This window comes from Canis lupus, chromosome 34, assembly GCF_048164855.1.
Source record: "Canis lupus baileyi chromosome 34, mCanLup2.hap1, whole genome shotgun sequence".
Classification (NCBI taxonomy): Eukaryota; Metazoa; Chordata; class Mammalia; order Carnivora; family Canidae; genus Canis; species Canis lupus.
This window is the reverse complement of record NC_132871.1, coordinates 29814053-29827732: the sequence shown is the minus strand read 5'-3', so window position 1 is coordinate 29827732 and position 13680 is coordinate 29814053. Positions and strand designations below refer to the sequence as shown.

Sequence of the window (13680 nt, the reverse complement as noted above, 5' to 3'; positions counted from 1 at the left end):
TACTAAGGGATTTTGAAAGAAAAGAGAAAAAAACAGGTTGCTTCATGTAGGAATTAAAAATGGTTTTTGTAAATTTACTATTTTGGATAACTAGTAGTTATCTACTGTAGGATATTTCCAGCATTCTGATATTTTGTATCATGGAAACTTTGTTTCTAAAACACACACCAAAAAGCTCATAATATACCAAAAAAGTCGAGAAATGGTTCTCAAATAAACAGTCTGATCATTGTAATGATTACATAACACAGCTTACTTTACTCTCCTATATGTTTATGTTTTCAAAATTAAATTGTGATGTTCAACTTGTCTACATTTAACATTTTAAATTATAGTGTAGATTTTTTTTGCCAAATATATGAATGTCTAAATCATGATGTGGAGAAGTCACAAAAGAATAAGTGTAGGAATAATGAATTGCCTTTTTGGAAATTTCAGCTGTGAAATAAGATTTTATTTGTGAAAAAGTCAGAAAGAAAGAGACTTTTTTTTTTTTTTTTTTTTATTAAAGAAATTGAAATACAGTACTTGGAGTCACTTTAGTCTACGAATAGTCCCAAACCCAGGCCACCCAAAGTATGATTCTGGGAATAGTAACAACACCTGGGAACTTTTTAGAAATTAGGAATCTGAGATCCCTACCAAACACACTATTTGGGAATCTGCATTTTGACAAATTCCCGGGTCATTTACATACATATTAAAGTTTGAGACAGATAGGTCTAGACAGTGGCCAAACATCTACTTATCTTCCTTAGTCTTTTTATACACTGTTGGAATTGTTGCAAAGTCAGGAAAAAGCATAAATACGCTTTGGAAAATGGCAGGCCTCCAGGAGAGACAGGGGAAGGATAGGGAGCAGAAGGGTGAGGGGTGCTGAGATGGGAGAGAGGAGTCCCTGCCAAGGAGCACTGGTCTTCTGGCGTCTGACCCGTGGGAAGTAGAAAGTGCTGCTTGCTACTTCTTTAATTTGATTCTTTAGCTACTGCTGTCAAAGGCAGAATTATTTTTCTTTGAGAAACCTCGGAGGTGGTTGCTATCAAAGCAGAATAAAACTTGGTGGAGTTCACGAATTACAAGAGTTAAAACTTTTCTTAAAGTCCTGTTGTTTCAGCCTTTATCAGGAGGAGAGTAGGCCCAAGATCACACCACCCGGGCGGGGACGAGAGTTCAGTTCTAATAACACACTCAAAGACAGCTAGTCATCAGCTCAATTGGGAACCTCGCAATGTGAACGGATCAAATATTTCACACTTTATCACCCACAGTACTTTTTTTCTCCTTTTAAGATTTTATTTATTTATCCATGAGAGACACACAGAGAGAGGCAGAGACCCAGGCAGAGGGAGAAGCGGACTCCCTGCGGGGAGCCGGACATGGGACTCAATCCCGGGACCCCGGGGTCACACCCTGGGCTGAGGGCCGGTGCTAAACCACTGAGCCACCCAGGCGTCCCAGTACTTTCAGGTTTAGAAAAGCAAGTCGTAATTAGGAGCAGAATTACTAGAATATCCAGAGGAGAAAAACTGAAACAGTATCATAAAGCCTCAAAATATAGAGTCTATCAAGTTTGTTTGCTTCTTAGGTGAGCAGTGGGGAGAAAGAGGAGGGAGTAAAAGTTCTTGAGTGTCTATGCTTTCATCTGTTTTCTCAAGCAATTCTAACAATAGCCCTATAAGATAATATTATTATTTGTGCTCTCCCCATTAGTAATTGTAAGCTTAGAGTGTTAGATAGCTCCTCTCGGTTTAGACCCCAGGTTTCTGGCACTGAGTCCAGCCATCTTTCTACTACACTGCATGGCCTCTTGAGGTCACTGAAACACTAGAAACAATTAGGTACTTTGAGTGATGCTGCTCTTTTTTTTTTTTTTTAATTTTTATTTATTTATCATAGTCACAGAGAGAGAGAGAGGCAGAGACACAGGCAGAGGGAGAAGCAGGCTCCATGAACCGGGAGCCCGATGTGGGATTCGATCCCGGGTCTCCAGGATCGCGCCCTGGGCCAAAGGCAGGCGCCAAACCGCTGCGCCACCCAGGGATCCCGAGTGATGCTGCTCTGATAAGCTAAATGTATATACTATTTTAAATGAAAGGAATTATTTAATATTATCATTTATTTGTGCTACCAAATTTTATTCACGAAGAATTTCTCCTTTCCTTAATAATGGGGAAGATGTTCTGCAACAAACATTGTCTATTTAGATGAAGTCTTGAAACTACTTTGTCAGTATGGTCTAATTGCTTACAAACTTTACACATATTCCTAAACAATTAATATCTAACTGCTTCTCCTTTTATTTGAAGGAAACTAAGCAGAGGCTTAGTAAATACATGTTTTGGGCCTACTTTGATTTGAAATGTAAAAGTTCCTACTTTCTTAGCTAAGTGTTTTTCAACACAGCCATGAATTTAATTTGGTGCTATTTTACAGCTGGCTAAACGTGTTTGACTTGGGGGCAACTGAGCATCATAAGCAAAACTACAAGATCCTTACCTTGTCTAGAATCTCTTAAATAAATTACCTCAACACTTTGGTGCTATGAAAACCATTGCCATAGAATTATAACAAAGAAGAAAAAAAAAAGGGAACCCTAGATTTTATCTCACTGAAATATTTTAAAGAGTATTTTTACAAAGTTCTGTCGTCCATCCGTTCTATTTTATTCAGATTTTCTTATATTCTATTTGAACATTGCAGTTGTGTCCCAATCCATCTGAAATTTACATTTTTCGACAATAAGTACACATAATCACATTTTTTGAACGTCCAAGCAGCTATATACAGCGTAAGAATCTAATTTTAGAACAGAACACTTACGCTCAACAAACACTATGCAAAAAAGAAAAAACATGGGAGCAAAATATGAGGCTAAAAATAAGTCTTGCTTTTCATGTGACTGAGCAAGTTGACTGAGAAAATGAATTCAATATCCATCTGTATCAAATGTTTCCCAGAGTCACAAGATAAGGGATTTTTTTCAGGAGGCAAAATATGTCAGATTGATATTTACTGAAATCACAGAAGCTTGAGTTTAGACTTTACTTAATACCTCCTTTTTTTATTTACCTTCATCAGAAAGCAGGTAAATGGCAATATAATTTCAAGGTAAGTAGTAATCTATAGTGGCAACCCGCCCTTTCCCCGTGTAGCACTCCTAGTAAAGAGTGGCTCAATTTACCTTTAGAAGGCTGTGTGTATCTTACTAGTATTACCTGTCTGTATTCCCACTGACCCATAGCTGTGGTTTCTTATGTAGACTCAACTAGTGAATAGGAATTTCAATAGTAGAGTATTATAATTTTAGTTTTTGTGTCTTAAACATTTACACTTAGTCTTTAGAATACTCATATTCTGTTCTAAAGAAACACAGTTCACCTTATCAGGACATCATAGTTATCATTTTAAATAACAACTTTGTTATATTAATTGTTTTGAATTATGATTTTGTACTTCATCAATAGGGGAAATCTTACTACCTTAGCTATTAAATATCTGTAACGGTCTATTTTTTCTTATTTTGTTTATCATTATATGTAATAATTAGTTGATTTTCCTTTTAAACTTTTTAACTCTTCCAACTAAACTTCATCTTAGTATGACATCTTTTAAACTGAGGCCTGTATAGTTGATTCTTTAATTGACCATGCAGTCACTACTATTTGTTAATTAAATTATCAAGTTTTCCACTTAGTGCTTTTTAATAAAAAGGTAGAAAAGTATGACTTGATTTTACAATTTGAAAGTCTTACTTTGTCATTTACTTTGTTTTTGTAGTCTGATTTCAATAGTAATTGCCTCTTCAAAAGGACAGATTTAGGGATACTCCATGACACATTTTGTCTCAAATAGCAAACCATATAGATATGTTTAAAGATGGGAATTATTAATCATTTTCTTGCACATCTTAAAATAATATGGCTAAAATTCTGTCATGAAATACTAGTGCTTCATACCTCAGAGGAGAAAAATTGAGTAATGTTGTAAACAAAAACCAGTACTAGCTTAGGGTTCATATTACCCTGTTTTCAGTCAATATTTTAAATGAAGCAAAGGAAAAGATACTTGGCAGTATGCTTCATGTCAGCTGGTATGTCACATTACTTTCAAAACTGAGTTAACATGACAGTCTTCCAAAGTTGTGAGAGCCATTTGCAACAAGTATGGTAAGGGCTGGTATGCTTAAAAAAGAATATTTAAAAGAAAAAAAAATGTACACCCAGTATAAACATATGCAAGGCCTTGAATAATCCGCACAGGAGAAATATTTAAATTAACTTTTTTTTTTCATTTTCTTGGCTTTTTATAATTATCAAAAATACGTACATAAAAATCATTTCATCTGTATTCTTTTATCTATTTCTTTCCTTATCCTATGTCAAGAAATGTTTTTAATTGGACATATAACACTGGTGTAGGTATAGTAAAACTCATATGCATACAGTATCCTGGCATATAATAAGCACAAGAAATGTTAGGTGGTACTGCTATTATTACAAAATAATTATTATAGAATTTTTAAAACTTTTCTAGTATGTTTTAAAATGTTCATACTTTTGACCTTGTGATTTCACTTCTAAGAATCATTTCTAAATAAATGATTATAGATGTGGCGAGAGATGTTCGGAGATGTTTGTTAGAGCATTATTTCTAATAGCTCCAAATTGGAAAAATATACTTTCCGCAAATGGAAAAGTGAAATGACTTTTGGCAAATCTACATTGTAGAAACTGTGTATTTCTTATGTTTTTAGATTATTTTGATGATAAGAAAGATGATAAGACTGATAAGAAAACCCACGATAAAGTGGAAGCATGTTTAATTGGATGGCTACCATTAATAAATTTGCATAATATAAGCACAAAAATAACTGGAAAACACATAAAATATTAATATTCTTTTCTAGACAGACTACTCAGACAAATAAGTAAATAAACTTCTTTTTCAAGCAAATGGAAATACTAAATGTTTTTGTGGGTTTTTTAAAATGAAAAATACCTTTTTTCTCAATGGGATTATTTGAGATTTCTAATTTTCCTTCTGGTTTAGTGCCTTTTCAAAAGTACCAGGAGTGAAATTCTTTGAATTTTTTTCATGGTCATTCATGTGATATTATTTTAGGGGGAAATATTACAAATGTATTATTATGGAAAAAAAATATACTGTATTTATGTTCTGTAGTTATATTTTCTGAGCATAAGAAAAATCATGTTTTGTTTCATTTTAAATCAAGGGCAACTTTAGAAGTCATCTTTCTTTTTAATAACAGATTAAATTCACAGTCATTGGCACTGGGGTCTTTGATGTTAACATGACATTTACCAAGAAAAATTTGTTATAAAAAGAAACATCACTGAAGGTAGAGGATTATCAAGCTTAGGAATTTTAAACAGGAAATTTTAGACAGGAAATTCACGTAGGGTTAAAAAAACAAAACTAGCCTCCTTAACAAATCGAACTATGTAGTGAACATAGTCATTTCATAAATAAAATGTATTATATATGCTGTCATCTTTTGTATTTTTATAAACCATTCATCTACCGTTTTACTGTAGAAATTAAGTCTTTGAAATGGGAAATCCAACTATTTGTGGCCAGTAAGCTGCTGAAGGGATGTAGTCTAATTTTATCAGAATTTATTTTCTGCATTGGCTGATCAACTATGTATTTCAGTCAAAACTGAAAAAGTGAACCCTGTGGGCAGGCAGGCACTGGGCTTGACGATGTATGCAGGTCCTGGCCTTCCTGGAGCTCATGTTCCTGACCAGGAAATGTATAAAAAAACAAGAAACAAATTAATTACAAATTGTGCTGAGGAGAAGTAAGTCAAATTAAGAGCATAAGGGGAGCTGACCTTTCTCTTTTTCTGCTCTTCATTGACTTTATCATTGACATTTAGATGAAAGTGGCAGTGCCCACGTGCAACTCTTTTAGCACAGGTTAGCCATGTGGAAACAATCCGAGTATCACCCTGTACAAAGTAAAGCAAAGAGTTAAATTAAAGCTAAATTATTCCCTAGGTTTTCCCCTGGCTCCCACTCAAATTTAGGGCAAAGGAATAAAGATGCCAAAAACCATAATTGAAAACTCTCTGGATATTCAACGGTTTTGAATATCTCCTCCTCACAAAATAACCCACTGAGCACCCAACAACATTTTAGCACTAGAATGAGCCCTGAGAATATACCTTTTCCGTCCAAAATAACCTTTTGCTCAAAGTGTTTCACCGTTTGATCTCAGGCTTTTCCCCAGCTTCCCGTCTCAGCTTCATTTACCCCTACTTCATGCAGTTGATACTAAAGCCACCTAAAAGGATGTGGCTCAGAGTTCCATGGATGCAATTATTGTGACGTGTGCTTTCCATCCTCATCCAGTAGAAATTGTACGTTGCCGAGTATGATTGATTGATTACTGCCTTTGTACTTGATTTTGTCATTATTCATTATTTTCTTTGTCAAACAGACCCACACTCTTCTTCACATAATCACCCAATCCTGTCTCTCAGTAAGCAAAGTGGCTGATGGCTCCCAGCAGCCCACTGTGGAAACATGTAATGATAGCCCTTTGCAAAAATGGCTACTAAGAAACTATACAAGAATGGAAGTGTTTAGAACTATTTTCAAGAATCCTACTGATTATGTTCTCTAATAAGTTTTGGAAGTTTGTGTTGTATTGAATTTATTTTACTATTCTTGTTATGTTCTGTTACTGAAATCTAGAAACTTCTTTAAAATGTACTTAAGAAAAATCTTTATGTGCTATTTCTCCATGGAGTTATTCTTCTTTTACTTCTTAGCTGCTTATTAATTTAGAGGCTGACTATATTAAGTAGTGTTTGGTCTATTATTAATTAGAAAGTATTTTCCAGTTTTGACTTTATTTCAAATATTTATATATGCATAAATATAATTAATGGAATACATTATGACATATTAGCTCTTTTTTTAGGCTAACTATAGCCATGTTTATATAACAGTAGATTTTGCATTAGAACTGAAACAAATTAGTTAAAAGGAAAACTAACATAGCCAAAAAAATGGATTGTTTTTGGAATATTAAAATTAGTTAATTTTCTTCATTTCTATTCAGATACTTCTGTTGTGTGAAGATTTAGGATAGCTTTTCTAGAATTTATTATTTTAAACCCTGAAGCTTTAAGCAAATGTATTTTTGAAGACTAAGATGTAATTTTCAATAACTTTATAAATTATATCTAAGTATTTCTTTGTGGTTGGCTCAGTGATATAATAATAAAAGCTTTTTAAAAATTCTCTCTCTTATCACTTGTGTGATTTGTGAATATCTCCTCAGTGAGCAATAAAATGAATCATTTTTCAGTTCCTGTCAAAAACCTGTTATGGAATTTTTATAAAGAGCGCAATAAGAATATATCCTAACTCTTGATCTTGAGGGGGTTATTAGCCTGTAAATAAAGGCCATTCCATTGTGCAATACCTCCCTATGACAGCACGCGGGAAGTTAGGGCATTATTCGGGTTCAAATGAACCAGTTAAAGGTTAGTAGAAGACACCGTTGAGCTGGGAATGGGCATGACCAGGCTGAATGGAGGTACGAGAGGGGTGGAGAGAAGGGGCATTGGTTTCGTTAAACCTACGTTTGAGAGGAGTTAGAAAGCTGGGAGAGTCTGGACATGTTGACCAGGGAACTCGTGCACAAGGCAATTTACACAGATTATCTTAGTCCATTTCCAAAGCACAGCTGGTAGTGGGACGCCCAACAAGGGGTCTTCTTAGACTTAACTAGACATTTCGTCTCACAAGTTTGTTTTTTCTTAATAATAATAAATTTATTTGTATTGGTGTTCAATTTGCCAACATACAGAATAACACCCAGTGCTCATCCCGTCAAGTGCCCCCCTCAGTGCCCGTCACCCAGTCACCCTCACCTCCGCCCTCCTCCCCTCCCACCACCCCTAGTCCGTTTCCCAGAGTTAGGAGTCTTCATGTTCTGTCTCCCTTTCTGATATTTCCCACCCATTTCTTCTCCCTTCCCTTCTATTCCCTTTCACTATTGTTTCTATTCCCCAAATGAATGAGACCATATAATGTTTGTCCTTCTCCGACTGGCTTCCTTCACTCAGCATCATACCCTCCAGCTCCATCCACGTCCAAGCACATGGTGGGTATTTGTGGTCTCTAATGGCTGAGGAACATCCCACTGTACACATAGACCACAGCTTCTCTATCCATCATCTGTCGATGGACACCGAGGCTCCTTCCCCAGTGTGGCTACTGCGGACATCGCTGCTAGAAACATCGGGGCGCAGGTGTCCCGGCGTTTCCCTGCGTCTGGATCTGGGTTCGTCTCCCAAGTTTACTTACAGATTCTGGGACAGAAAGCGCAGGTGCTGCTCTGCGCAGACCTCCCAGGAGTGGGCGCAGCCCGGGGGAGCCAGCTCCGCGGAACCGGCCTGTGCCAAATGACAGGGTCGCCCCCCGGGAGGGCCGTGCTTCGCTTTCCTGGCAGGTGCTCAGGATGAGGTGATCAGATGCAGGTGCACCTAACCCTCCGGAGGTTACTTTTGCCAGAAGCCGTGTTGCCTAGAAACGTGTCAGGTTGCTAAAGGATCGCAGGTACACAGTTGACTAAAGTTGACTTTTTTAAGCAGAAAAGGGCATTTTTGAATACCCATAAGTATAATTAAGCATTTTCTGACAAAGAATCCGATTCCTCAGAATGGTTGGGTAGCTCGCCCGGATCTTCACCGCTCGGAAGGGGAGAGCAGGAATTCACCTTAGGTCTAGGTGACCCTAAAATGTCTGGCTTTCTAGGCACTACATTAGGAAGGAGAGGTTTTTTGGTGAGTTGTTTGTTACCTTTTGGATGGTGGCTTTGGACTATTGATGAATTCCTTCAAAGAAAAAACTTTTTACAAAAAAAAAAAAATACTAATCTTTTACAAACGATTATTGTTTGTGTACTTGACAACCTATACTCAATCTGATCCTTAAAGTCACATACATTTAAAAAAAAAAAAAGGTCTACTAGAAGCAAGCAAGGGTAAATGGCTTTTTTTGAAAGAGGACATATATATACACACAGAACCTCAAGTATGTAACAAAAATAAAGAATGTTTTGTTAATTTTTACTAAAACTTTCTAGAAAAAAATTTTTAGTTTTGTATCTTTTTTTTCAAGTTGGTTACTGGTTCATAAGGCAACAGCACTATTTCTGGCACCATAAGCATAAATCAACCATCTTCTTGCCTATCTTTGGCCTTTGGCCATTTCATCCTCTCTCTCTCTCTCTCACTCCCTCTCTCTTTGGTATAAATAGCTTTATTTTGTGTTTCGAAAGAACAACAAAGGTCTCAATCTTGAAATCCCCTTCACATCCAAAAACCTTGAACTTTTAATTTCCTGCTCGTTGACTATGAAGCATCCCACCACAAGCCTATTTATTCTCCGTTCAGGATTTCCTCAGGGCGGTGCAGCCCAATGTATGCAGTCCTAATGCAAACAAATGACAATTGTCCAGGCAATGTTTCTCCACCATTTTTATGGCATGCCCCCCATCGCATTTTTAAATCCAATGTGATATCAAAAGCCGCCTCCCACAAAAACAGTTTGTCTGCCTTTAATTTAGGTATTGGCAACAAAAGTATATAGTGCACTTTCTTTTTGAGATATACCTGCAAATCACCTCCCATACATTCAAACACTTTTCTTCTGGTTGGCAGTTGTGCATATAAAATAATTCTAGGACACCTGGATGGCTCAGGGGTTGAGCATCTGCCTTCAGCTTCCGCCTGCTTCTCCCTCTGCCTGTGTCTCTGCCTGTGTCTCTGCCTCTCTCTGTGTCTCTCATGACTAAATAAATACAATCTTTTAAAAAAAATTCTAGGCATTGCCTGTGAAACTGAGCAGAAATATATATAATTTGTGTGCATAAATTAACATGTATAAAACATGTGGACTTAAAATGTTTATCTGAATTTGGTACTGAGAGTGTGCTTATTAATGAATATCATTATTATGCCGAAAGTAAGATACATATATGATATTTTAAAACACATGACCATAACATCTTTTTTATATTTGATATTTTATATTTGATATAAAATATATTTTATATATTTGATATTGATATTTTTAAAGATGCTTAAAAGTGAAAATCAAAATATGATGATCATACTATCAAGTAACAGGTCTTTGTTGCTATGATAATCATTTGTCTACACTGAATATCTCATAGACACAGATACTATGGCGTGTTTAGTATTTTGAAATGGGAACATCTCTAGCGGTTTTGTTCATTTGGGTCACAGCTGTGACATCTCTTTGCATGTTTACCAAATGGTTACTGAATTAACACATGCCTAAGAAAACTAAGCTTTTGTGAAAGCATGTTAATATTTGCAGCCCTCAAGTGAACTCAGAGCTCACAAATGGGCTTTTTACAAAGGAGCCTGAATTCTTGGCAATGCATGAGGAATGTCAGCCAATTTCTTTAACCATCTGCAGATAAAGGTGCATTAGAAATTGATGAAATCCTAACAGTGAAACTTGTATAATAATTAAGAGCCTCTTGCACTATTTGTTTTACAAACATATCCCTGTGTTTATACTAAAAAAATTATAAAGGATTTTTTTAAAAAGAGACTTAATCTGATGAACTAGCGAAGTTAAATATGAAAATAGGTTGCACTGATTATTGGTTATCTTTTACAGAGACTCACCTTGAGACATGTTAACAGTAACCAATGCCTCGATGAACCTTCTGAAGAAGACAAAATGGTGCCTACCATGCAGGACTGTAGTGGAAGCAGATCCCAACAGTGGCTGCTAAGGAACATGACCTTGGGGGCGTGAAGATCGTTTCCCCAAAGCCATGAAAGTGTCTACACTTTTGTTTTTCCATTATCTCAATTAGGGAAAGATATTAACTTTGATGAATTGAAAGTTTTAAAATCCTTTTAGTATTCTAAAATACAGTTGTTTATAATTCATTTTTAGGAATGTTTGCTTATTTCCCTACTAAAATTTGTATCTGATCAAAAGAAGCACATACAATATATAAATAACAGCAAACTGTTATCAAACACCAGAAGAACTTGAAAAATAAATTGTGTTTGCTTTAAAAAAAAAATAACCTCTATTGCCCTCATCTCATAAGATCAGTCAGGGGCTTATTTTAATTTTTTTCTTGTCATAGTGATTGATAGAGAGACAATGTAAATGCCTTATGAAATATTTTAATTATGATATATCATCAAATGTTTGAAAAACTCACTCTGTTTCTAATGGACCTTCATGGAAACATGTTGAATTTCTATGTTAATAACAAGGCCACATGTTGAATTATTTCTAAGCAGTGAATTCATCGTACAAGATAGGTTTCAATTTTGTAGAGAAAAATTAAATTGGATATTGACTTCTCAAAGGGTCTATATAAAAGCATCACAGAGTAAATGGAGGAGAGTTTGAAAGTTCAACTTCAAGTACATGAAATCAGAGGAAACTAGGTAGGCATTGAGGGGAGCAAGATAAAACTACACTGAAAAAAATAAATCATTTTAAAAGATACTGTTTTGGTTGCAATCACTCCTAACATAGGTTGAGCATAACAATCATCATGGTCCCAGAGTTGCTAATGGAAACTCAATTCTTAACCATGGACCCATATGGACTTTCTTCTCTTCACTCTAGAGAGTGACTTTGTCTCTTATGCTGTACAGAATTGTAGGTGAAGCGTAGAAGATTGGCCATAATTTTTAATTATTTTGCATTCGAAGATTCTAGTTGGACCACTATTACCATTTTAATTTTATGTTTTAAAAAATAATGCACTACTATCAGAATTTCACTGCCATGCAATAGTATCTAAAGTTTTCACTGGGGGAATGAGCTCTATACACATCCATTAAACTTTTAATTAAACTGCTTAAAATCATTTGCCATAAACTATAGTTTGAGGGAGACAATAATAGACAGCTTCACATGTTCTTTTTCCATCTTAAAACCCTTTGTGTTCAAAATACATGAGCAGAAGATGTGAAAAGGAAGGAAAATTTATCTGAGATTTGTGCTAGTAAGTTTTAGGATCTGACACCATTTAAAATGCCCCTAAAGTTGCTCAACATATGTGACTCATTCATTATAAGTGCACTAGGCTACGGAAAGAAATTTAGGGGGAAATGGAAGAAGCATCCTCTGGAGCAGAAGATACTACATCTTTGGCCCTCATCTTTTCTTAAAAATCTCTGAGAGAAAGTTTTCATCAGTATGGCTACACACAAACTCTTTTTTTTTTTTGTCTCTCTGCCTCTGTTTCTGTCTGTTTCTGTCACACACACACACACACACAGTTTTATAATGAAAGGGACGACACTTCCTGAAGGTCACTAAAATGTAACATGATTTCCCCAGCTAGCATTCCTTCCTCTATTGGCTGTATATTGGTACAACTCTAAAGAAGATTGCTACAGCCTGAAGCATTTCAGGTTTACTCTTTCAAGTGTACACACCCCTCACCTCAAGTTGTCTGGGATTCTTGGAATCTCCTAAAATTTTAAACAAAAGTTAGAATGTTGGGGCATATTGTTTTGAGAAACGAATCTGTAGCTTCCAGCAAACTTCACAGGAAGCTATGATGCCCAAGGACCAGTGAACCACTGCCTTAAATTGATAGTGGCCTCACAAGACAACGAGGCTTGACTTAACAATCACATTTTCCATTTTGCTCTCTTGTCTTCCTAGTCATGACTAAACTACAGTAAAATGTCCCTGCACAGCATTCTTTCTTAAACTTGAAAAGCCCCAACACTCAAGAACTCTTTTATACTATCTGTTCCACTTATTGTGATTTTGTCAAAGAAAATGCTTACGTTATCTACAAAATGGTCAATGACAAATTTTTAAAATTATAGCTGCTCTGTGCAAACTGAATTTGACACATTTTCAGCAGCATTTTCTATATTTGAAAGTCCATTACTGTCAAAGCAACAATATAGGAAAAATTAAAACTGTGTAAGTTTCATGCCAGAGAAGATTTCAAAGAACCCTCAGATGGTTTAAACACATTGTATTAGAGTGTTTAATAAACAACCCCCCCCAAAAAAAGGCATAAAATATAAAACACCAAAAAACAATGAATCACATCCAATTTAAGCAAAAATACCTCTTGTGTTCAGTAGAGAACGTTAAACATATCGATTGGATTCACAAGCCACTCATCTTACGTGTGGAGCTAGACTAACAAATATTTCAAATGATATCAAACGTCCCTCCCTGATGTTTTCCCCACAGCAGTTGAGGCCAGGTCCATCTTTCCAGATGTTGAGATCAAAAACCTCAATTCACTTTTGATTCCTCTGTTTTTCTTTCAACTTTCATCTAATCCATCAGCAAATTCCCTTGATTCTACATCTGAAACATAACCAGAAACCAGCAACTTCCCACCGCACCCACTGGGTGCCACCGCCTCTAACTCTTGAAACTGCAACACGCTTATGATTGGGGTCCCTGATTTCTCCACCCTTGCCTCCAACAGTCTTTAGGTGACAACAGCCTCCAGAGACCGCCCTGTGTCTCTAGCCTGGTCCCCACAGGGCCTCAAGGCCTGTGAGCGCGGCCTCGCTCCTGGGGCCCGTGGGCACCAGGCCACACTCGCAGAGCCAGCCAGCCTCCCTCCCCAGCACCACCCCTTGCTTGCCCCCCT

General features: G+C 36.3%; 1 protein-coding gene and 1 long non-coding RNA gene across 6 annotated transcripts in view; one reads left to right on the top strand and one right to left on the bottom strand.

Annotated features, from left to right (window-relative positions):
- The window catches only part of GALNT13 (polypeptide N-acetylgalactosaminyltransferase 13), a 542562-nt gene extending 529451 nt beyond the window's left edge, over window positions 1–13111 (top strand). For 3 of the 5 annotated variants that reach the window (XM_072811433.1, XM_072811434.1, XM_072811432.1), the window contains one exon: window positions 6463–6749. In XM_072811433.1, the coding sequence (XP_072667534.1) occupies window positions 6463–6648 (186 nt within the window). In that variant the 3' untranslated portion in view covers window positions 6649–6749. Of the gene's footprint in view, window positions 1–6462; window positions 6750–10691 lie in introns of those variants that run through there. The other 2 variants (XM_072811435.1, XM_072811436.1) reach the window with 2 other exon arrangements.
- LOC140624516 (uncharacterized) lies at window positions 5253–6321 on the bottom strand. Its single transcript, XR_012023980.1, has 3 exons — window positions 6188–6321; window positions 5855–5971; window positions 5253–5760 (listed from the first exon to the last, which is right to left on the bottom strand). It is a non-coding gene; the product is annotated as an uncharacterized lncRNA (long non-coding RNA).
- Window positions 13112–13680: the final 569 nt, after the last annotated feature.